This window comes from Theropithecus gelada, chromosome 14 (assembly GCF_003255815.1).
Source record: "Theropithecus gelada isolate Dixy chromosome 14, Tgel_1.0, whole genome shotgun sequence".
NCBI classification, from domain to species: domain Eukaryota; kingdom Metazoa; phylum Chordata; class Mammalia; order Primates; family Cercopithecidae; genus Theropithecus; species Theropithecus gelada.
The window spans coordinates 70,171,041-70,196,052 of record NC_037682.1 but is presented as its reverse complement, the minus strand read 5'-3'; the positions used below and the strand labels follow the sequence as shown (position 1 = coordinate 70,196,052).

The 25,012-nt window shown below is 53.3% G+C and overlaps 1 protein-coding gene across 2 annotated transcripts; it reads right to left on the bottom strand.

Annotated features, from left to right (window-relative positions):
* Positions 1–458: 458 nt before the first annotated feature.
* USP35 (ubiquitin specific peptidase 35) lies at positions 459–24,925 on the bottom strand. Of its 2 annotated transcripts, XM_025357878.1 has the most exons (11): positions 24,674–24,925; positions 17,041–17,723; positions 15,899–16,031; positions 14,223–14,352; positions 13,716–13,817; positions 13,218–13,376; positions 8,709–8,902; positions 7,059–7,152; positions 5,767–5,873; positions 4,019–5,309; positions 459–1,465 (listed from the first exon to the last, which is right to left on the bottom strand). In XM_025357878.1, the coding sequence occupies exons 2-11, from the start codon at positions 17,711–17,713 to the stop codon at positions 1,298–1,300; spliced, it is 3,051 nt and encodes a 1,016-aa protein (XP_025213663.1). In that variant the 5' UTR covers positions 17,714–17,723; positions 24,674–24,925; the 3' UTR covers positions 459–1,297. The 2 variants fall into 2 exon arrangements, with proteins under 2 accessions (XP_025213663.1, XP_025213664.1); XM_025357879.1 differs by lacking the exon at positions 24,674–24,925 and having other exon boundaries at positions 17,041–17,773.
* Positions 24,926–25,012: the final 87 nt, after the last annotated feature.

The following is a 25,012-nucleotide window of genomic DNA, read 5'->3' as shown; positions in this document are numbered from 1 at the left end:
TTTGCCAATCCATCTTTCTTAGGCGTCTAGAGATGGGTTCTGGGCGTGTCTGTCTACTACTTTCACAGGTCACTTAGGTGTGACATGGGGCCCAAACTCCATGCCTCCATCACAGCCCCAGCGAAGGAGCTAGGTACAGGCTTGAGAACTGCCTCCCAGGTGAGTCCTCTCCATGGGCATCACCCCGCCCTCAATAAGTAAGGTAAGTCAGTTCACACCTTTACTTACACCACACTTCAGTAGAGGGCTTTCAGCTCCCTGTGGCATCTCACATGTCACCGGGGGGGGGGGGGGGGGGCAGGCTGACTCCTCACCTTGCCACCCGTCAGCCTCTCCAGACCCCGTGAGAAAAATCCAGTGGCTATCACAGCCCCTGAGACCAAGGAAGAACGATCTCTTGCTAGGCTTCAGAGAACCTAGTTTTATTTATTTAAGAACATGGGTGTCTTCTCTTCGGTTAGAAGGGGCTACAGCAGTGTCAGGGCACTTCACCCAACCTGCAGGTGGCTGCTCTCACAGCTACAAAGGCCAATCAGAGGAGCCCACTAGCTTCCTCAGAAGAGACCACACTTCACGAGGAACATGGAACACCTCTGCAGTAAAATAAGGACTCTACCTTAACCAGGAGGGGGGGATGCAAGTGGTGGCTTCTCAGGCACTGAGGCAGGCTGGGGTGGAGGGGATGTGGGGGCAAAGGCCTCCTGCTATGAGGAACTAGGCCCACCACCATGCAGTGGTGCTTGGTAAGGGGGCAGTTCTCGGTCTCTGATCCGGGGCCCTGCTGCTTCCCACCTGATCATCTCAGAAAGGTACAGACAGTGCAGGTACCCCCATATGAGAAACAAGAGGACAGCCAGAGGTACCACTGCCCCCTTCTTTGTGCAAGGCTTGGATCCTGCTGTGCTTTATACTGTAGAGCAGTCAGAAGGAAAATAGTACTTGATGTCAAAACATTAGAGCTGAGGTCCAGCCCTGTTTCCTGAACATCAGCTCTTCCAGCATGGGGAGCCTGCTGGGGAGGGAGGGGGAGGCAAAGACCCGCGTGTGCCCATCTCAGCTGCTTCAAGTTAACCAGGACACTTGGGTGTAAAATCTTAATGGGACTGATCCCCTGTGAGAGGGACTTAGGTCTCACTTCCGTATCTGAGAGTCTCTGTGTATCCTTCTTCAGGCTGAGGACTAAGGTGCCATGAGCTGTACCATCAGGCCTACTACAGGACTGAGCCTGCCTCCACAGCCTCCTTCAGGCCCCACCTGGCTCCTGGAGGGAAGGGGTTGGGATGGCAGCAGGTTCACATCAGAAGACCAGTCTGTGGAAGTCACCACCATTACCACCTGCAGGATTGCAGCCCCCTGGAGAGCCTTCATCCTCATCCTTGTCTTCATCAAAGCCCCTCCCCCAGTGCGGAGATGTGGGGAGTGCAGAGATGTAGGCCGCCCTGCTCCGGGCCTCCTTCTCCTGCTCCTGGGAACACAGATGAGAGGAAACTTAGAATTCCCACCCTGAAGCCAGAGTCTACCCAGCACACCTTTAAGTCTCATCTCTGGGTCCCCAGGGACTGGACACAGCGGAAGGAATCAGGGCTCCTAGAGACATTGCAGCTCAGTGGTAGGATGCCTGGGGTGGTCACATCACACCACATGGGAACCTGTCTACAGGCCTCGTGATCACGAGGAATGGGCTCTGCCTATGAGAAAACGCATCCTCCTGCCGCCATGAGGTCAGCCTCATGGAGAGCCTATCGCCACCCTGCCTTCATCTGGACAGCATGGCAGAAGCTGTCCCGGAGAACCCGCCTCAGGCCCCTCACTGGGCCGCTGCCAGTAAAATAGCACATAGGAGGCCCACGTGGGTAGCATGACACACACACACACACACACACCCCCCTCCCAGAAGCATCCTCTTCCCCCTCAGACTCCACTGGTCCCTGTGCTCCTCCTTCAGCACACTTATTAAACAACTGCATTGATAACATGATTCTATATCTAGAAAACCTCATCTCAGCCCAGGAGCTTCTTAAGCTGTTAAGCAACTTCAGCAAATCTCAGGATACAAAAACCACTGTGCAAAAATTGCTAGCATTCCTATACACCACCAACAAGCAGGGAGCCAAATCATGAACAAACTCCCATTCACAACTGCTACAGAAAGAATAAAATACCTAGGAATACAACTAACAAGGGAAGTGAAGGGAGGACACACATGGAAAAACAGTCCATGCTCATAGATAGGAAGACTCAATAGCATGAAAATGGCCATAGGGCCCAATGTAACAGATTCAATGCTATTCCCATTAAACTACCATTCACATGCACAGAATTAGAAAATATTTAAAAATTCATATGGAGCCAAAAAGCCCATATAGCCAAGACCATCCTAAGCAAAAAGAACAAAACCAGAGGCCTCATGCCTACCTGACTTCAAACTATACAAGGCTACAGTAAGCAAAACAGCATAGTACTGGTACAGAAATAGACACACAGACCAATGGAACAGAATACAGAACTCCACACCTACAACCATCTTCAACAAACCTGACAAAAGCAAGCAATGGATAAAAGATTCCCTATTTAATAAATGGTGCTGGAAGAACTGGCTAGCCATAGGCAGAATACTGAAACTCGACCCCCTCCCTTACACCTTATACAAAAAAGTCACTGAAGATGGATTAAAGACTTAAATGTAAAACCCAAAACTATTAAACCCCTAGAAGAAAATCTAGGCAATACCATTCAGGGTATAGGCCAAGATTTAATGATGAAAACACCAAAAGCAATTGCAACAAAAGCAAAAATATGACAAATGGGAGCTAATTAAACTAAAGAGCTTATACAGAGCACAAGAAACTATCATCAGAGTAAACAGACAACCTACAGAATGAGAGAAAATTTTTGCAAATTACCCATCTGACATAAGTCTGATGTCCAGAGTCTACAAGGAACTTAAATGTCCAAAAAAAAAAACAACCCCATTAAAAAGTGGGCAAAGGATATGATGAACAAACACTTCTCAAAAGACATTCATGTGGCCAACAAACATATGAAAGAAAAACTCCATATCACTGACCATTAGAGAAACGCAAATCAACACCACAATGAGATACCATCTCAAGTAAGCCAGAATAGTGATTATTAAAAAGTCAGGAAACAGATGCTGGTGAGGTTGCAGAGAAATAGGAATGCCTTTACACTGTTGGTGGGAGTGTAAATTAATTCAGCCATCATGGAAGACAGTGTGGCCAATTCCTCAAAGACCTAGAGGCAGAAATACCATTTGACCCAGCAATCCCATTACTGGGTATACACCCAAAGGAATATAAGTCATTCTAATATAAAGATACATGAACATGTATGTTCACTGCAGCACATTTCACAATAGCAAAGACATGGAATCAACCCAAATGCCCATCAATGATAGACTGGATAGACAATGTGGCACATACACACCATGGAATACTGTGCAGCCATAAAAAGGAATGAGATCACGTCCTTTGCAGGGACATGGATGGAGCTGGAAACCATTATCCTCAGCAAATTAACACAGGAACAGAAAACCAAATACCGCATGCTCTTGTAAGTGGGAGCTGAACAATGAGAAGACATGGACACCTGCTGGGGGTAGGAGGGGAACAACACCCACGAGGGCCTGCTGGGGGTGGCGGGGGAGGGAGGGCTTCAGGAAGAATAGCTAACAGATACAGGGCTTAATACTTAGGTGATGGGTTGATCTGTGCATCTAACCACCATGGCACACCTTTAAGTAACAAATCTGCACATTCTGCACACGTACCCTGGGACTTAAAGAAAAAATAAACCTGTGTCATTCATTATTCAGTGTCTGTTACTTTGAAGTAAGGGGTTAGGTCTGTCTGGGCCACCAGTATATGCCCAGCACTGAGCAATGGATGAATGGGATTTTTAAAAAAGACTTAAAGGGGAAATAACTTATCTAAGCCAGTAATGGGACTGAACTCCCTCCAGCAGGAGATCAGATCAAAGGCCCCACGGCTCAGCTCACCTGTAGGTAAAGAATGTTGTCTTTGGAAATGGCTTCCATCAAGTCCTTGTGCAGGGTGGGCTCTGTCCGGACTCTAGAAGAGCCCGACTCAGCCTCGGGCCCTTCCCTGGGCCGCTGCCGGTAAAAGAGCACATAGGCTGTGTCCTTGGGGAAGAAGGAGGTGACGTTGCTGACAGATTCGAAGGAAGAGAAGGACACCCGAGTGTCATTGAACAGGTACCACTGGTTCTCGGGCTCTGGCCTATCGGCAGTTCCCAGAGAAGGGGCAGGGCGGGCAGCGCCCTCGCGGGCATAGCAGTAGTAGTGACCACTCTCCGAAGACACTCCAGAGTGTACCACAACGCTGCAGAGGTCATAGGCCTGGCCCCGGCCACCAGCCAGTGGTAGGCGGAGCAGCAGGGGGATGGAGACGTCATCCAGGATCTTGCGGCGCCGCATGGTGCGCAGGTCAAAGGAGAAGCGCAGCAGTGTGAGGATGAGGTAGCGTGGCCCTTGGCTCAGCTCCACCACCTTCTCGGCATCCTGCAAGGAGGCACACCACTCGCAGTAGTAGCGGTTTTCTGCTGTCAGCTTCTCGGGGGACAGGAAGTAGTTGACCAGGTCCAGGACAGAGCGGGAGCCCTCAGAGCCACACATCTGCTCCCCAGAGGGGATGGCAGCATCCAGGTGGCTCCCCGCTCCCAGGCTGTCTTCTTCCTTTTCCTGCTCAGCCTCCTTTTCTGTCTCCTTCTCCACCTTCTCTTCCACCTCCTCCTCTTCCTCCCTCTCTTCCTCCCCTCTGGTGCTTTCCTCCTCCTCCTCCCCCGCTTCTTCCTTCTCCGTTCCCTCCTCCTTCCGTTCTTCATCCCTCTCTACCTTTTCCTCCTGACTGTTCTGCCCACCAGCTTCCTTGGAGTCCAGGCCTTCAATGTCCAGGCTGGTGGGAGGGGTGTCCCCTGTGATGCAGTGTTTCCTTTGCCTCCGAGGACCCACCCTGCCTGGCCCCTGTGCACTGGCTGTTGGGAGCAACTCCTGGGCTGTGATGTCTCCTGTAGGGCGCATCACAGAGCCCAGGCGGCGGCGGCGACAGCGCTCAGGAGGAGGAAAGGCGAGAGAGAGGTCCGTGAAGGCCTCCTCCCGGGAGGAGATGTTGAGGCAGCAGAGACAGCAGATTCGAGTCACTATCTTGCCTCCAAACATTTTCTCCACAGAGGTTGAACTTGGGGCCGGCGGCTCCTCGGGCAGGGAGGGCGAGCTGGACTGCTTGAGTTTCTGGCAGATCCTTGTGCCTGTTTTCTCCTCTTCGTGCAGCCTGGGGCAGGGAGCAGAGTCTCTATATGTACATGTGGGTCCCCTTCCAGGGCACTCAGCTTATCCATGCCCATCTATCTTCCCCAACAGCCACACACACGTACCAAACGCTCACACATCCACATATGTGCTCACACAGCACGCTTGCTAGACTCACCCGCACACCCTACATAAAGACTTGCTGGAGCTATGTAACGTGCTTCCATAGCAGTGACAAAGATGCACGGCCCAGTGTGCAGATGTACACGATGACCTCCCAGAGGTCACTTCCGTTCAGCATCTACCAAATCTCCCTCACACTCAGTCCCTGCCCTTCCAGCACACCCCTTCTCCAAGCCCTCCACATGTTCGAGGCAGCACACTTATTCCCCGGAAGCTGCAATACAGCTCAGAGGTACTGGGCTTGCCCCCAGGGACCTTCTAGACCTGGAGCCTTCGCGTGGCCCTGGCCCCCTTACCGATCCAGCAGGTACTTCAGATACTCCGAGCAGTCCTGCTGGGTGCCAGGGCTGAACCAGGGCGTCCAGGATGCAGAAAGGAAGTTCTCTGGAGAAATGGCAGGCCGCTAGGACAGGGCAGGTGAAAGGCAGGGTCAGGAGCAGGAGGCCACTCACCAGCCAGCTCTGCACAGGTTAGGCCTGACGGTCTACCTCATACCCTCGGCCTCAAACTTCCCGGCCTCCTCCATGAAGTCCTCCCCACTTTCTATTGTCCCCGACCCATCCCAGCCCACATGTCCATGCCTCTGAGCAGGGCAAGGGTATCACAGAGATGAACGAGCCTCCAGGAATCTGCTCTCCCTGCCTCCGCTCACTGCCATTCTCTCCCGTCAAGATGAGTCCCAGATACAGCACCGCCTCTTCCATGTGGTCTTCCCAACCCTCCCTCACTGACCTTTCCCTTCCCTCCATGAGCCAGGGAGGGATTACTCATCTCTGTGCCCCCACACAGAGCTTTGTATAATCCCTGGCCAAGGGCTTTGGGCTCCGTGAGGGCAGAGATGGTGTTTGTTCTGTTCACCTCTGTACTCTCAACAGCTCTCAGGCTGCCTGGCCATGTGGGTACTCAAAAGTGACAGCAGAATGAAGCAACATGCTGTGGTGTGACTGTGTCCTCCAAAAAGCATGTGTTGGAAACATAGTCCCCAGAGAAGCAGTGTTGAGAGGCGGGACCTTCAAGAGGGGAGGAGGTCCTGAGCACTCTGCCCTCATGAATGTATTAATTCCCTATCACAGGCCATCTGCTTTCCCCAGTGGTGCACACTGAGACAGGAGCAGGTTCCTGATAAAAGGATGAGTTCACCCCGCTTTCCCTTCTCATGCATGCTCGCACACCGTGATGCCTTCCACCACATTGTAATGCAGCAAGAAGGCCCTCACCAGACACAGCCCCTCGATCTTGGGCCTCCCAGCTTCCAAAACTGAGAAATAAATTTCTTCATAAATCGCCAAGTCTCAAGTATTTGGTTATAGCAGCATAAGATGGACTATGGCAACACCATAATGCGATGGACTGAATTGCTGAAGGGGGAAGATTGGGCAGCACAACACGGGACAGGGCTCAAGGGGGCCCTCCTCCTGCCGCAAGGGGGCACTAAATTAGCTCCATATGCCAGACCCGCTGGGGGCTCAGCTACTGACATGGGAGATGACAGCCAGATGCAGGCAGGTCCTGGGGAAGGGAAAGGTGTCCGTGTCAGGGCCTGACCAGAGCTGCCTCTCCACCCGGTTCTGACTCCCCCTCCACTCACCTGGCTGTGCTCTAGGAAGCCAAAGAGCCACTGCAGCTTGGTCATCAGCGGCTGTGAGTTGTTCTCAGTCAAGCGGAGCACACAGTGTCTGAAGCTTCAAAACAAAGCAGGGGCACCCAGGGTAAGCCGTGGGCCCCCAAGGAGTCTCTAGTCATGCATGTCACAGGCAGCCCAGAGCCTCCAGGCCAAAGGCAGAACAGATATTTCTACCCCAGGATGGAGCCAGAGGCCAGGGACTGGGGAGGAAGAGCAGGTGAACAACGCAGGCTGGGGTATCTGAGGTCAGGAACACAACAACAGACATGTTTTGGACAATGAAGGGTATAAAGGTGACCCTTGTAGCCCCTTCCAGCTCTGAGACCTCATAACTTCAGGACTCAAAGATTCAAATGTCCTAAGGTCCTGTGGTTCCAGGGTTCTAGGGCTGGGACATGCCACAGGATCTGCGCCAATATCATCCCAGCCGCAGCAGCCCCTCGCACTCCCTTCTTAGCTGCTTCCCTGGGGAAAGACATTTATCCACCTCCAGAGCAGCAGGCCCTGCTCTGACCTGGGCCCTCCAATTGACTCCTACAGCTCCTGTAAGGGCCCTGGCCCCTGCCCCTAGAGCTACCTCAAGCTGTTCCCCTGCCTTCCAATGAGGGAGACAGAGGTCAATGTGAGGAATATGCTGAAAGAAGAGGACCCTGTGGGGATGGGTGGACTGGCTCCTAGTGGGAAGGGTCTGATCCTACAGGAGACAGCTCCCCTCCCTACACGAACATTCTCTGGAACAAGCCAATTCCCAGGCTGCAGCTTATTTCTTGATCTCACAAGCAGCTCCGGGCATATTGCCCATGCACTCTCCAAACTCAGCCCACTGCACGGAAGCGCCCTAGGCAAAGTGTGGGCCACCTGGCTGGTCTCAGTTCAAGGTAAGGTCAGAAGTTGAGTGAGCACTTAGGAACATACATAGCATTTTAGCATCACAACGACCATACAAGCATGTGACCGTTTTTCTAGTAAGTCATTTTGTTATATTTTACCAAAGTAATATTCTGCAGCAGACTGGAATTTAGAAAAGAAAAACAAAACTAGTCCTTCACCAGGCATTTTGAGAAGAATGTGCAGCAGCCTTGGAGATTAGCTCCAATCTCCTCCCACTGAACTGACGCTCAGAGAAAAGAAACTGACTTGAGGACATATGATAAGCCAGAATCAAAGCTTATTTTCACTGAATCAAAGCTGAAACTTTGATCTTTTAAGTAAGCCATAGGTAGATAGGTGGCCATAGACTATAAAGATTGTGTTGGTTTCATTTTAAAAGAGAGATGTCTAATACCAGGATGGGTGGGAGTTCTACTCTGGAAGACCGAATCCACCCCCATGGACTCCAGGAGAAGAGTCAGTGATGTCAGCCAGTCCAGAGCAGACCCCCTTCCCAGTGCTGCCCAGCCCCTGAAGCCCCTTCTTCAGTTCCCATTCAGTCCTGACCTACTGCCTTGGCAATGGCCTGAGGCTCTCAGTCCCCACAGACCTCAGGGAATCATGCCGGCAATGCAAGCAAGGCCCACCCTCTCCAACCCCCGCCCCCCACACCTTTCCACCTGTCATCAGAGAGCCCAGAGGAGAGAAGCAAGGGCAGACAGGGAATTCCAAAGCAGCACCTACTCAGATGCCATGAACAAGGCCTGAAGGATGCTGTTGACGTAGCACGTGTTGCCCAGGTTGATGAGACCAATCTTGCCCGTGTCTGACTTGGCCATGAGCCGGGGATAGAAACCTGCCAGCTCGCTCTTCTGCGAAGTCCAGGCATCCTGCCCTAGCAGCTGCTTGATGCGGTCCTCATTGGGAACGTGGAGGTCCTGAGGAGGGAATAAGCAGGCAGGCAGGATGGTAGGCACCAGGGTCAGCTCAAAAAAATATCACCTCTTCTGGGAGGCCTTCTCAGATACAGCCAACCCCGTGACCTCCCAGGCACACACACCCCCCGCCCCACAGATGTTCTGGAGTGTGTGTGAACAGTCCCCTGCTTCCAAACCCCTTCAGGTGACATATGGGCTGCCTCCATGGTCTTTCAGGTCATGACTGCCTTAAGGTGGCATAATTCCCATTTTATAGATGGAAAAAATGAAGATTCAGACAGAAAATAATAGTCCAGGATGACTGTAAGTGAAGAATACGCATGTTCTTAAAAGAGCTCAGGCAATGCCAACCCTGGCCCACAGGCCAAACCCAGTGATGTCAGGATGCCAATGCCAGCCCCGACTCCGGTCCGCACTAGCTGTCTGGTGGTGGTGAGGCTCTCTGATTCCGTTTCCTCATCTGTCAAGTGAGGATATGCCTACCTTGTGTCAGTTTGGCATCCTACATTTTCATGGTGCGGGCACACAATGATGTGCCCATTTCCACCTTTTACTTTTAGATTTGCGGAATCAGCTTTCAAGAGAAGAGTCACCTCCCCACAACTTGACCCCACAGTCAGGACAGTGGGCACATCCCTGGGGTCTGAGGTATGCGTCTTGGTCCTCAGCATGCTTCCCACTCATTATCTGTGTCACATCAAACAGCTGCACCTAAGAATACCACCGAGCACTAGTTCTAATGATGCTAGAGGTATCTTCCAAAGAGCAACATCAAGCACCACGTCCTGCTACTTAGATCTCAGCAACATTCCTAACGGTTCCTCTAGCCCTGATCTTATTTCCAGATCCTGGCCACAAGACCTTAGATTTGTCCAAGGCTCCACAGAGCTTCAAAACAGCTCGGCATCCAAAGCCCTCGTCTTCCTAGTGCACATCCTGTGGCTCCCACAAAAGGTCTTGCTCACCCAGTGGGGTTTAACACTTTTGCTCATTCACCTCCCAAGATCATTTATCGGATAATTTATCAGAGCAGTCACTTCTCACAGATGATTAAAAACACACACACACACCAAGGAGATGCCAGCGGGGAGACAGATAAGATACAGGCTCAGTATCTTCTTCGTCCCTTCCTTTTTGTTTTCATGATGCCCTATCTAATGCCCTACTTGTCTGCCCCCCTACCCCACAACATGAACAAATGGAGGCAAAAAGGCAGACAGAACCCCACACATCTGTGCACACACGGAGAAGATGCAAAAATATCCATGCTAGGAACAAAATCAAATGCCATTATTCCCAAAGAAGGTAACTTTATACTCAAGAAAATAAAAACTTCAAAATCACTTAAGAACCTAATAATGTTACTAGAAACTGACATGTGATGGCTCCCTTGGCAAGTACCACAGCTCCCAGAGAAACTGCCATAACCTGATACATCTGCCTAAGTCAGAGAACTTTCCAGAGCTTATTTACAAAGGTATATGTACAAAAGGATGTACTCATAGAACCCATGCAAAATAATTTTATAAGCAGTAAAATCCTATAATTTGCTGCCTCGCCTCTCAAACTGGCTCGTACAAAGGAGTGTTCAAAGCCACAGAACAAATGTGAAGCCATCTTTTCTAACATTCAAAGAAAAACATGGAATATTAAAACATGTTTATAATTACAACATATATACTTGAGTCTTTGAGAGAAAGTGAGGTTGTAGAGAAACTCAGAGCTCATGTCAGGCTGCTTTGGGTGAGTTCCCCTCTCTGACATCAAGTGCTTGGATGGAAACGTTCGAGAAGCCCAGATCTAGCCGAGTGGCTCAACCTAGTTTTCAAGGCACTGCTCTGCTGGTTTTTCTCATCTCTCCCCCTTCCCCTCACACATTACCACCAAACTAACCTCACACGTTCCCACTTCCATGCCTCTCCCTCCAATGCATCCACAGTGTCCTTTTCTAGTCCCCATCCAGCAAGATCAAACTCCTGTATCCCCTCTCTATGAAGCTTTCCAGGATCTTCTCAAGGCACAGGGTCCTTGAGAAGGACTGTATCTGTATCATCTTACAAAGCCTAACTCCCTGCCCCTACTGGTACAGGTATGTGCAGACTCCCCTCGTCCCCTGGATCAGACAATCTATGAGCCCCTGTTGTGCAAAGCCTGCATCTCACTCATCATGGATTTTCCTCAGTGCCCGGGGCAGGGTCCCTCCTCTCTGCCTGCACTTTCATTACAGCATTCTCCACACTACCGTCCTGCTCGAACAATATCCCACTCATTCGCTCACAGACATCTACTAGGCACAAAGATCAAAAGGACAGGGTTCCTGCCCACAGCAGCTCACAATCTAGCAGGAAACAGACCCAGCCACAGCATCTCCAAGCTTTCCTCCTACCTCCCTTTCCATGTAGAAACCCTTGGGTAACACACCTGACGCAGCAAGGTCCGCTTATCCGCCTCCACTGTCGGGGCTCATGGCCGATCGTGGCAGCCCCTTCCACTGGAGGTCAGCTTTGATTATCAAAAGTTCTTTCTCGTGTCTAGTTTGAAAAACTGAGAAGATCTAAGTAAATAGCAGAAGTTTTGTTTATTGCATCTACCAACTGTCATTCATGCAGGATTGTTCCTTTGTGTTTTATAATTTTTGGACTACAAACTAATTTTCAGTAGAACTTTACCTTTATGGCTTGATTTATGTCTTTCTACCAGGTTACCCGTGGGTACTACAAGTTTATGACTACTTTTAACGTGGGGAAGGGCCACAACCCCCAAAATGATATTAATTTGAACCCCTAAATCCACGAGAGAAGGCCACTGATTACATTTTTCTCCTAATCCAGAGCCCAGAAAAAGCCAGAAAAGTTCCCCTGATGTCTATTTAAAACCACGTGCATATTTTGCCCCAGACCATTCTTTTGCTAGTGGTAAAACCTTTCTTGGGTCCTGGCTTTTAGTGGGCTTCTTAGTGCTAACTCCCTACTGGGGATAGGCCCTAAGTCTCATCTCCTGTCCCTACCAACTCAAGCCCTTTTGTGACTGAGATTGGCCATCTCACCCACGCGCTTGCCTCACCCCAGAGGAAGAGCCTCGTTTCTCACCTACCACTCTGGAATTCAGTTCTCTCTTCCTTTTTGGCCCCTGGGGACTCCCCCTTACTTTCTTGCAAGTTCAGCTATGTACTTAAAGTGATGTTGGTTATATTTTAACAAGCATTTCTAGCTGTTTTGTAGCAGGACACTTTTCAGGTTATCTCGTCTGCTGTGCTGCAGATGTGAAAGTCAAATCAAAGGTTCTGCAAGGGCCGCCTACCTAGACCCCTTCGCCCCGCCCAACCTGCCTTCTCGATCAGGCAATGGGGAAGGGCTCTGCCGTCCAGACTCCAGCTACATGTCTCACTACCTCCGTGACTTTGCACAAGTCACCAAACCTGCAAGTCTCCCTTTCCTCATCTATGAGATTGAAATGAACCATATCTTCTTTGTAGGTTTCTTGCGAGCATCAGAAGACATACAGGAAAACACTGTCAAGTGTAGCAGTAGCCACAGATGTCAGTCATTGTCAGATCCTAGCAACCTGTCAAGCCCAGCTTAATGAGGCCTCATCTGTCTTCTGTAACTGCAGATCTTTCCTTCCTCTGGTTTCTGGCTGCTCTCAAGCCAAACCTTGTAGACATTTTCAAAAGCTGCTCCGACCAGAGTTTCTTGTATCCAAGTGTGTCACCCTCACTAGGCTGCGATCCCCTCAATGGAGGAGACTCCGTTTGCTTCACGCCCGTGCCCCCAGTTCCCAGCCTGGGCTTGGTGCAGAGCAGGACATCAGTAAAGTCATGTGAACAATTGTAAATTATCCCTGGTCTGGAGTGCTCACAGTCTGGCAAGGGAGGCAGACAGTGACAACATGTGACAGCGGGATGTACCAAGACTGTGGGAGCCCAGCGAGGCCCGAGTCCAGCCTGGTGGAGGGCAGCGGAGTACTGACAGTGATCAGGGAAGGCATCCTGAGGGAAGTAACACTAGAACAGAGACTTACAAGGTAAGTAGGAGCTGTCCAGGCAGAGCAGAGAAAGTGAAAGTGTTTTAATGTCCACACTACAGTGACAGAGAAGGGTTTACAGGTAGAGAGCACCGTGCGTGCAAAAGCTCAGAGCAGCCATAAGGCAGCCCGGGCACTTGGGGAACGTGAGTGGCTCAGTGTGCTTGAGGCACATGATGGACCTGGGGAGGTGACGGGGACTGCCACCAAGCTGTGGTATGGCCCACAGGAAGGCCCACACTGGCACCTTTGTCAGAGTGGGGCGAGGCCCAAGTAGGGGACCGTCACTCACCTTGATGGCCTCCATGACAGGCTCATACAGATCTGGGAAGCCCGGGAACCGGAACACCATGCAGTGGACCAGCTCTGACAGCTGCTCCAGGCAGCTGGTCCCCGAGTTCGAGTCCTCCTTGACCAGAGAGGCCACCATGCGGGGGATGTGAGGGAGGAGCTGTGGGAGCAGAGCTGGGTCAGGCTCAGCACCAACCCGCCCACCTGAGACACGGGGCTGTGGTCCCTGCTGACAGCACGCAGCACTCTCTGAGGTAGGGAGGCTTGCCCACCTGACCACTGTCCCCTGACCCAGATGGGGCTCTCAACTCTGCAGGCAGGTGACTCCTTTTCCCAGACATATGATCTAAGACACCCTGCCTCAGTTTCTTCATCTGCAAAATAGGATGACTACTCCTCTCCTCACAGCCAAAGGGAGGCCAGAGCCCACACCTCAGCTGTTTGGCCTCAGCCAAGTGACCTGCACCAGGAGCCCAGGGGCAGCAGGCAGGGCCCTTACCAGGTGGAAGGCTTCGTGGGAGTGCTGGAAGGTCAGGAGCATGTACTTGAGCACAGACAGGGCAGCTCCCCGGACGATGGGGTACAGCAGCTTAGAGAAAACCTAGAAGAGAGGCCCTGGTCAGGAGTCCCCAGGCCCGAGCTGCCGAGGCCAAGTGCAGTCACAGGCCTGAGAGGGGGCTCAGAGACACCAGAGTTCAAACCCACGCAGAGGGATAAACACTGAGGTGCTCACAGACCCAGATGGACAGACAGATGGCAAGATGGACAGCAAGATAGATTTCTGAGGAATGCATGGACAGACCAAAAGTCAGACACACATACTTGGATGAGCAGTCAGGGAAACTAACGGGGAGAATCTGAGGCCCAGAGAGGGGCAGTGAATTCGCCCAGGTCACACAGCGAGCTTGGTGGGGAGGCCCGATGCTCTGCCCTCCGAGACCTGCACCGCCCCTGGCAAGAGCCTAGTGCAAAAGGCTGTAAGTCTGGGCTAGGACGGGGCACCAACCTTCTCAATTTTGGTGAGCGAAACCTCGATCAAGATGCTGAACTTCTTAACAGCAGCCAGGCCCTTCAGCAGTGCAATGATCCACTTGTCAATGTTCTTCCCCAGGGGCCAGGACACCCAGTCAATCATCCTGGTGAGGGGAGTGACAGTGACACAGGGACGAGGGACACTCAAAATGCTGGGGTGAGGACAGCCCAGGGGCCAGCCGTAATGTCCTGCATTCCCACATTGACTCACGCCTGGAAAGGGCAGCCCTGGGGTCTGTGGGCTGAACCACACACGGCTGGGAAAAGCATGAGCTCAGCATAGCCACCTGCCAGACACTGAGGCCCCCAGCCCATCAGGAAGGGAGCCAGGCCCTCTCGGCACCCCAAGCCTCGCCCCTCCACGCTGGTTGCAGTGCCAGAACAAGGCTTTCAGCTGCTTCTGCCTGGAAGGGCAGTGCTCCTGGGCCAGAAGCTCTGGTTTCCAGAAGCAAGCTCTTGCTGTGTGACCCAGAGCAAGCCACTTCCCTGCTCTGGGCCTCAGTTTCTTCCTCTGTAAAATGGGGATAATACCTCCCTCAGAGGGTTCTTGTATGGATTAAAGGAGATAACAGCAGCTAACACTTAGGTCGTATTCACCATTGAGCAGGACATTCCATCAGTTTTACATGTATCAGCCCCTCTGGACCCCACAACACAGCCTGCCTGTGCAGGCTGAGCGCACAGCTGCCATGCTGTCAGTGCTCAGGAAAACAGCCTAGACTCAGCGGACTGTACTAGAAAGAGACAGAACCGTGACAGCAAAGTCACAACAATGATGATAATGGCGGCTCCCACAGCACAGTTCTAGGCACATTACGTGTATTCTCTTGTTTTACTCAGTTTAATCCTCACAACAACCCTAGATGATGGGTTTGGTTATACTCCATTTTACAGTTGAGGAAACTCAAACAGAGAGGTTGAGTAACTTGTCCAAAGTCACACAGGCAAGAAGTGGTAGAGGCGGGATTTGACCTCTAGCAACTTACCTTGAGAGCCCACACTCTTACCCACTAAAGGCAAGGAATCCAGGAAGGCCCTACGGAGACGGTGGATCTGCACACGGGATGGAAAGAATGGCAGAGGGAGGCATGCCAGGTGGACGGGGTCTGCATAGGCAAAGGCCTGCAGGGAGGAGGGGAGGCGGCATATTCTGGGACAACTGGACAGGCAGGTGCGTCTAGATCACAGGGAGGAGGACGTTCAGATGAGGTGGGGGATATGCAAGGACTCTGTGAGCTGAACAGCACCCAAACTCTGCTTCTCATGTCTGCCCCACTCAGAAAGCACCTCATGAAGCACTCTCAACTTCTTACCCAACCCCAAGGACGCCTGACAGCTTCTTATGCCACCACCCACTTCTGCTTTTACAGAGGGGGAAACTGAGGCTGAAAGCTCATTGGCATGTCCAGGGTCACACTGCTGGTACCTGGCCTGACAGCATTACCAGGCCAGGCTCTCTGTATTCCCCACATCCAGCCCCAGGCAAGGTATAGAGCAGGGCTCAAGAAAGGATGGATGATGGAACACGCATGAGGCCCTGGGCCCTCTGACTCCAAATCTAGCCCAGTGTCCCACCCAGGAGAAGGGGCTTCTGAGAGGAAGAGAGGGAGGGGCCCCAGCCCTGACCATGGCTCAGCCTCAGCGTCCCACCTGCTGATGGCAGTCAGCATCTGCGAGTCCGTCACACTGTCATCATTGCTGAGGTTCCGGACAACACCATCCATGAGCTCCAATGGGAGGTGCTGGACCACGCTGGCCAAGGCGCTAGATGGTGGCTCCTCCTCTGAAACAGGGGACAGGGCTGAGCTCAGCAGGGAGGCAGGCCTCCTCCCTTCCCCCAGCACACCATGCCCTGCAGCAGCCAACGAACCAGGCTGGGCCTCTGCGAAGAGCACAGCAGAGGCCACCTCCTCTCCTATAGCAAGCAAAGTCTCTGGTTCCACCTAAACTCACTCAACAAACCTTCACTAGCACAGCCTTGAGGCTATTCCTGTGCTGGGCACAGACAAGCACTGATCAACAGTGGGTGTAAGGGCAAGGCCTTTAGAAGGGGAAACGCTGGGGCTAGAGAAGGTGGGAGGGCTGTGTGGACTGGAGAAAGGAGATACTCCAAGTGGAGCCGCACAGAGCCCTAGATGGGAAAGAGCATTTCCTTCTCGAAGTCTACTGTCCTCAGTTCTTCACCCAGCCGGGTGCATTCCCTTCCCTTCCCCTGGAGAGCCTCATCATCAGGGAAGGCACACATCTGCTTTCACTCACTTGCACTGTAGTCTAAGTTCCATGGTTGTCAATGGAGGATCAAGATTTTACGTTTCCGAGTCTGCACAGCAGACTCCATCACCTCTCCAGACCCTCACCTCTGCCTGCCCAGGGAACCTTGCCCCTGCTGCCAGGTGCCACCAATCTGTCAACTCCTGGCTCTAAAGTGATAGCTTCTATCAAACTCACCTAACCCGAAGGCCATAATGACGCCCGCTACCCCGCCCCAAATCCTGTGGTTTGCTCAACTTCCTGTTCCTCCCTCTAGCCACACTGACCCGTGTCCTTCTCACACCAGCGTGCTCCTCCCTACATTTCCAACACCTACTGCAGGAGAGGACCCACAGCAAGTGTTCTAGATAGTTGTGCCACCTACATGAAGACAGGCTGCAGTCCTCCACCTGAGCATTCGCCCCTGGCACACTCGGGCCACATGGGCGCCCGCATGCAGAGATCCGCACGTACAGCCACCTGCCCAAGCGCCCACCCAGGACCTCGACGTTGCCGCGCTCCTGCCCCGGCCGCACACGCACCTGTGCAGGAGATGACCGCGAACAGCTCTTTGAGGCAGGGAAGGATGGCGGCGGGCTGTGCGCGCCACAGCTGCGCCAGGAGCCCGCTCACCTGCTGGGCCTGCTCCAGGAACTCCACGGCGCCCTCCTCGCCCTCGGCTGGGCAGCGGAAGCGGCCGAGGCAACGCACCAGTTGCTGACAGAAGAGTAGGCGGTGGGGGCCATCGGGCACACAGCGCGGGTGGCGCGCCAGCAGCCGTGCCACCTGCGCGCAGGCCGCGGGCCCCGGGCGCTCGCACACGGTGCGCAGCACCTCTCGCCGCAGCAGCGCGAACACCTCGTCGGCCGCGGGCCCCTCGGGCAGCAGCTGCAGACCCAGCTGCACGCAGGCGAGCGCGCGGGGGCCCGGGGGGCCGGCGCCACCCTGCAGCAGGCGCAGCACGCGGCGCGCGCTGAAGAACTCTGCGAAGACGTCGGGGTGGTGGCGGCCGGCCACGTGCAGCAGCTGGCAGCCCACGCGGCGCGGTAGCTCCTCCGCGCCGCCCACATAGAGGCGCGCGCCCAGCGCCAGCAGCGCCAGGCACTGCTCACGCTCCAGAGGCTGCCGCGCCGCCTCCAGCACGCGCCGAACCAGCCCCTGCTTCACGCTGACCGGGTATGACGACGTCACCACCGCCTCCAAGATCTTGTCCATGGCGCCCGCGCTGCGGAGGACAGGGAGCAAGGTCACAGCCCGACAACCGCGGGGCTCAAGAGTTCCCGGTGCAGTCCCCGAGTGCTGAGACTTAGGGCAAGCGACTCAAACTTTCTGGGCCTCAGGTTTCTCATCTGTGAAATGGGGCAAGGACGTCATTTCACTGCAAGCTATCCTGATGAAGTAAAGCACAACACTTGGCACATAATAAACGCCAGGGGCCTGCGTGATGGTTCACACCTGTAATCCCAGCACTGTGGGAGGCCCAGGCAGCAGAATCCCTTGAGCCCAGGAGTTCAAGACCAGCCTAAGCAACAGCGAGGCCCGTCTCTACAAAAAATACAAACTACCCAGGAGTGGTGACGCACACATGTAATCCCAGCTACTCTGGAGGCTGAAGTGGGAGGCTCACTTCGGCCTGGGAGTTCAAGGCTGCAGCGAGTGGCGATCATCCCACTGCACTCCAGCCTAAGCAACAGAGGCCGTGTCTCAAAATAAATTAACCCCAGGGACTTGAAGATACGGTTGCTAAGCACCTTTAATCGCACAAAGTTACGTGAGCCCCCTCCCCATCCTTACCCCTTTGCCCCTCTCTCCCCAGGCCTCCCTGGTGACCCTGTCCACTCTCAGGGCAGGTAGGAGCGGGATCTAGAAGCTGCTGTCCAGAGTCTCAGCCAAGTCATGCCCACCGGGGAGATGAGATGGGGCGGACACAAAAAAATCACACCTCTGTGGAGAAAGGGCAAGAGGCCCTAAGGGAGAACAGACAGAGGTCCCAGAATCCCTCGCACTCCTCCTTTCTGCCTCAACTCCCTGCTCCCTCCCCAGTGCCCTACCCCTCGGCTAGACTCCACTTCATGTGTGTGCTGCGCCTTCTGCCTGACACGTCCTTATCTCCTGAGCCCCCCACGACCACCATGCTGTCACACAACCAAGCAAGCGTCTTTTCCTTCAAAGCCTATCTAAAGCACCTGTCCTCAGTGAGAACAGCCCTGGTCCTCCAGGTGGGAATCCATCCCCCTCCCTTGATTCCTACAATCACCTGTGGCCTCTTCCATTACAGCTGGAATCAGTTAGTACTGGCGCGATGTGGGTCCCAGTCCCCTCCACCAAAGCGGAGCATCTCGTCTCCACGCTCCAGCCCTGCACACCTAGGGCTCTGCCTGCCTCAGCCCACACCAGCCTGCCACCCTTGGCTCACCGTGTGCCCTCTGCCCCTGGGCCTTTGTGGATGCTCTTCCCTCCCCCTGCAGACCTCAGCTGAAAGTCACTTCGTCAAGGAAGCCTTGCCTGATCTCCCTGCCTGGGTCAATCTCTCTTATTAAAAATTAGAACATCTTGTCCTTCTCCTTGGTAGTACTTGTCATGATTTCTTGATTGGGGTCAGCCTCCCCTCCAACGCTGTATAAGGTTCCTGAGGGCAGCTTCAGGTTTTGTTCACCACAGTATCCCCAGCACCTAGCACAGTGCACAGCACACATGCATTTGCTGGATGAGCAAAAAATGCAGGGTGCAGTGTGAGTTATCTCTACCTTACTCCTCTGAGCCATAACAGCCTTCCTTCTGCCCTTCTCCATCTGGCCTGTTTCCTGAAGCCTTTGTCCCACACCAATCCACTTTGAGCCCTCTCATGCAGGTTCACATGAGCACAGCTTGCTCTCTTAACATTTAGCACTTAATGCCTCTCCTGGAGGGCAGAACCATTTCTTTGCTTCGATGTATAACCCCAATCTAGGCAGGACCTGATATAAGACTCAGCATATAGTAGGTGTTTAAACTTATGGGCTCAGTAAAAACTACTCTTATGCCTGAGAACTGGAGCTAGAGTGTGGACAAGCCTTAAATTTCCTGGATAATAAACTGGAAAGTTTTATTCAGAATCACAGATATTCTGGAACCCCAACTATGTACTAGGCCCAGTGAGCTCCCTGCTCTGTTCTAGTTCTCAGCTGTGACCTAACCTCCATTGCTGCACGTGTTAGGATGCAAAGGGCCCATTTGTTTAAATATCTCTCTCTCACCAGGCTGTGAGCTCCACCAGAAAAGGACCAGGGCTTATTAGTCTTGGCTAGCATCTCTCATGCCAAGAGTGTGTGCCTCTGAAGAGTTCGCTGTTGGTTAGAGGTTGTAGCCATGGCAGAGATCAGTGGTTCCCAAATCCTGGCCTGGATGCCTCAGAAGCACCTGGGCACCTGCTACAAGTTCAGATGCAGCCGGGCGCGGTGGCTCACGCCTGTAGTCCCAGCACTTTGGGAGGCCAAGGCAGGCAGATCACTTGAGCCCGGGAGTTCAACACCAGCTAGGGGTGGTGGCGAGCCCAGGAGGTCAAAGCTGAAGTAAGGCAAGATGTGCCACTGCACTCCAGCCTAAGCGACAGAGTGAGACCGTGTCTCAAAAAAAAAAAAAAAGAAAAAGAAAAAGAAAAAGTTTAGGGTCCATCCTAAGCTTCCTGAATGAGGAAATGAGGGAAATGATGTGTTCAATTCTGTTGTTTTGTTTTGACTCTTTGAATGCGGCTCATCTGGGATACATTCTGGTTCCCATAAAGGTTACCTAGGCTCTCTGAGCTGGGCACAAGGAAGTTCTCAGAAAATGTCAACTCCTGTTGCTTTAGAAGCAAAGTCCTTGCCTTGAAGGAGCTTCCAGTCTGATGGGAGAGGCAGAAATGTTTGTAAGGATGCCCCTGCAAGGCATAATCTCAAAAAGCCTATAAAGTGTCTTTAAAAACTGGTCTCCCAGCTGGGCACAGTGGCTCATACCTGTAATCTTAGCACTCTGGGAGGCCGAGGTGGGCGGATGGCTTGAGCTCAGGAGGTTGAGACCAGCCTGGGCAACGTGGCAAAACCCTGTCTCTACCCAAAAAAAAAAAAAAAAAAAATTACATCAATTAGCCAGGCACAGTGTCTCACACCTGCAGTCCCAGGTAGTTGGGGCTGAGATAGGAGGATCACTTAAACTTGGGAGGCGAAGGCTGCAGTGAGCTGAGATCACGCCACTGCACTCCAGCCTGGATGACAAAGTGAGTTCCTGTTTCAAAAGAAAAAAAAAAAAAAAAAAAATTTTTTTAACTCTCCCGTCAGCCCTGGTCCCCTTTCTAGACAGTGCCTGTGACAAGGCAGTTGCTGTGGCCGACCTCTCTCACACACACAGTCCATCCTCCCAGACCCCTGGGATGGCTAGTGGATTTGCTTTCAACCCAGGATGCCAAGAAATCCTGGCACTCAGGCAGCCAAGAAGAAACCCTAATCCATGAGGCACTGGCATCATGTGGGAAGCAAGAGGGCACAGGGGCAGGCAGAAATGGAGTTCTGGGGACAGGGAAGACTCTGGTAGTAGAAAGAGTACCAGAAAGAGTGGAAAGAGTATCAGACTAGGAATGAGGAGTCCTACATTCTAGCCCTGACTCACTGTGTGACCCTCAGTAATCATATCCATGAGCCAGACTAGGAATGAGGAGGCCTACATTCTAGCCTTGACTCACTGTGTGACCCTCAGGAATCATATCCATGAGCCTCTCTTCTGTAAAATGGGGACAAATGATATTAGACTGAACCACATAAAACTGAATGATCAAATGTTGGCAATTTCATGTTGTTCTACCTAATACCACATAAGGCTGGCAGCTGACAGTTCAAATAGAGCTGCTCCATGAGAGCTCTGATCTCCAAGGCCAGCCAGCAGCCTCTGCTCAGTCTGTAGCCTGGCCACAGCAAGCAAGCCCTGCCCACCTGCCCCAACTCCCACGCAGGCAGTCTGAGGACAGCTGTCACCATGGTCACCAGCAAACCCACTCAATATCTTGGATGCACTCACACAAAAGGGTTTTAGAGGCTTGCACCTCACCTGGCCCCATCAGGCCAGGGAAGGCAGGACAAGGCCAGCTATCCCACTGGCAGGAATGGGGAAAGTGAGGCTCAGAGAGGTAGAGGAACATGGCCTTGGCAAGGCAGGATTAGAACCTGCACTCTGCCTCCCTCAGGAGGGCTGGATTAGCCTGCTAAGCCCCAGGTGGGGAGATGGCCTGTCCATGCTGGCTCTGACTCAAGAGACAGCTGCCCCGCACCAACCACAGCAGCAAACAGCAGCCGTATCGTCCCCCAGGAGAGCCTGCATGAAAAGCGTAAGACACAGGTTTTCTGCTTCAAAGTCATCAGGTGACCTTGGGCGAGTCCCTGCCCAGCTTCTTAGCCTTCTCATCTGGAAAATGGGGACTATTCCAAGCCTGCCATTCACAGGGTTGAGACAAGGTATAAAAAAGATGAGGGCCGGGCAGTCATGAGTCTATTTTTGGGCCACCTGGCACTGACGGGAGACACAGACACTGTCAGGGAAAGGAGACAAGGAGACACGCACTGCTGATCCCGCTGATTCTCCAAGGCACTTCCTCCACCAGCCCTCGCTGCCGCCTCGGTGTTCCCAGCCCCACACAGGATCAGTCCCTTGACTTCTCACCTGGACTAGTACAGTGGCCTCCTAACCCATCTCCTAATCCCCTCCCTCAATCCAACCTCCAACAGAGGCATGTGTCCTGGAGAACAGAGTCCAGGCTTCCAGTCTAGCCCAGCCACCATGGAGGTAGGTGTTCTTTCGCCTCTGATCCTTGGAATGCCCAAATAGAAGGGGACTACCTGCCCACCCCTTAGCCTTTCCCAGCCAGCGCTGCTGCTCCTCCCAAGCCCTTGCCTCATACCCCTCGCCCTACCGGCATGACAGCCTGAGGGGGGTCCCAGCAACACCAGCACGCACCACAGCACGCAGTGAGCACTCAGGAAAATCCCAATCCCTCCGCCAAAAGGCCCAGATCCCTTCACCTGTTCCTCTCAGATGACCCTCAGCGTCTCTGCTGATTGTTGACTGATCTCTGCTCCTGCATAGTGAAGCCTGACTTATCTCCATCAGCCCAAAGCACCCAGTGTGTGTGTGTGTGTGTGTGTGTGTGTGTGTGTGTACACAACTCCAATGCTCAGCCCCACTGCCACGCCCTGGGCCCCCGCTCAGGCTTCATCATCCCTCCTCGGTCTCTCCAACCCGCCGTGCAGCAGCATCAGATGGAGTTTATTACACGGTAAGCACCATTCCGCCCATGCCCCTGCTCAGAACTCTCAACACGATCCAGCCCCTTGGACCCAGAATACAGTCCAAACTCCTGAGCCGGACATGCAAGCCCTTTCTGTGACACTCAGCTGATGTGGGGCAGGGATGGAGATGAACTCAAGCGACATTGTTCAGTGGAGACTCTGCAGACATTGGGGCAGGGGGCTTTTTCCTGACTGCTACTTTGCACAATGTCCTCTCTACTGAAAAAGGGCCTCTCCCTCTTCTCTCCTGAAAAATTCTGACTCACCCTTCAATGCCCAGGTCACATGCCCTCTCCTCTGGGAAGCCTTTCTTTTTCCCTCCACAATTCAAGTGTCTAAAGTTCTGGCCTCCAAGGCCCTCTTAGCTATCCTCATCCCTCTGCAGTGTAACTGGAATCCATGTCTGTCTCCCACCACGCTGGGACCTCCCTTGGCAGAGGTCCAATCCCTGTCTCTGAGCCCAGTGCCCAGTGCAGAACCAAGGACTGAGGTGTCAGTGAAGGTGCATCAAGCGACTCATGTGAGACATGTGACAGCAAGATGAGAGAAAACCAAGGATGTGACCAGAAAAGTACCTTCCAGAAACTGGCCTAAACTTTGGTCCAGTCACTGCCCCCTCCTTTGCCCAGACCTGGTCTTGCATATCAAAAACCCTGAAATCTTAAACATCAGCCAAGAAAGCCCCTACAGAGGTCACTGGACTGGACTGAGGCTTTAGCCATTCTAGAAATCATTCAAACCACCAAAGCAAAAGAAAAAGCACAAAATAAAAAAAACAAAACCAAAAAAAAAAAAAAAAATCTGTTCCTGGTTAGCCTTCAGGTCAAAAGCTCACGGTATCTCCTAGGACCTGAAAAGAAGGCTTCATGGCGTTACTCCACCTCTCCCTGCTCCAGGTCAGAACAGCCCCTCCCAGCCCCTGCTCAGCACCTAAGAGCTGAGGAGCTCATTTTCTCCCCTCTCTGACCCTCGCGGCCAGCCTTCCTCCTTTGACTCCCCTGGGAGCCAGAGCTGCCTGGGGGTACCAGGCTGCCCCTCCCGACACTAGGTGGTGCCCTCCATCTCTGGCCCCTCAGGTGTCTGAATGGCAGCATCTCTGTAGGTATTTTTTAACTGAACTTCTACCCAAGGCAACCCTGGGAAGAAGTGCTTCACCCTACTCTGGGAGGCCCATGTCTGGGCCACCAAACTGTCTCCTGGAAAAAAAAAGAAAAGAAAAAAGGGTTTCACTGGTAAAAAGCAACTGCTCTTCCTTAAAGGAGAAGGAGGAGAGACAAGGGAAGAAAGCAGGAACAGCTCTTCCTCCTCAGGAACCCACCACACACACCTATCCCTGCGGGGCCACCCCTCACAAACCTGTGAGGGCCGCACTCCACCCCAAGCTTTCTGGAAGAAGTGCACCAAGCTGACACATCAGGGTCTCGGGTTTGCAAGGGCCAGAGCCGTAAGCGGGGCTGGGGGAGGGTATCCCAGGGCCCAGCATGCTGAGAATAGGAAAAACCCATTCCAAACAATGGTGGCCTCGGGCCCCCCAGTTTGTGCCCCAGCTCGGCCACCTGCCTCCCTCCAGTGCACCCGCGCCCAGCCCACGCTTGAGCTGGAGGGCCCCACGAAAAGCCAGCGAGCGAATGGACTGGGTCCTGGGTGCGAATGTCCTCTTACCTGAAAGGGGAGGGAGCAGGATCACTTCGACATACAATAGGAGAAGGAGGGGGTTAATGCCCAGAGAGGAGTAGCTACTCGCCCAAGGTCACACAGTGAGGCCCAGGATGCACCCACATCTCCCGAATCCCAGCCCTGGGCTCGCAAGTCCAGGGTTCTCGAAACGCCTGTGTGCAGACACCGCCCCCCAAAGCCAGACACACGCCCCCAACCCCCTTACCTCCCGGACCTGGGTGGGCCCTGCCGCAGAGCCGGCTGCTGGGCGGGGCGCTCAGGCCGGGCAGGACAGGGCTGGGCCCGGCTAGGTCAGGGCTGGTCCTCTGCTCCCCCCAGGGTGGGGACGCCCTCAGCCAGGTCCTAGATGGAAGAGATGCTGCTTCCACTGCAAAATCCAGTCTTCCCACCCTGCCTGGCACAAGGCTCTATGCACCCAGGGAGCCCGACTGTGCGGCGCGGCCCCGGGGCTGCGGGACGAAGCGTGGGGAGGGGCGAGGTGCTGTAAATGGGGCGGAGCCGGAGCGAGGGCCACCCCGCGAGCTGCCACTCTGACCGCGTCCCC

Coding starts and splice junctions, on each gene's coding strand:
- USP35 (XM_025357878.1), bottom strand. CDS start 17,713: ATGGACAAGATCTTGGAGGCGGTGGTGACGTCGTCATACCCGGTCAGC. Junction 13,818..14,222: donor CGCTCACCAAAATTGAGAAG/GTTGGTGCCCCG, acceptor CCTCTCTTCTAG/GTTTTCTCTAAGCTGCTGTA. Junction 13,377..13,715: donor CCCACGAAGCCTTCCACCTG/GTAAGGGCCCTG, acceptor CTGCTCCCACAG/CTCCTCCCTCACATCCCCCG.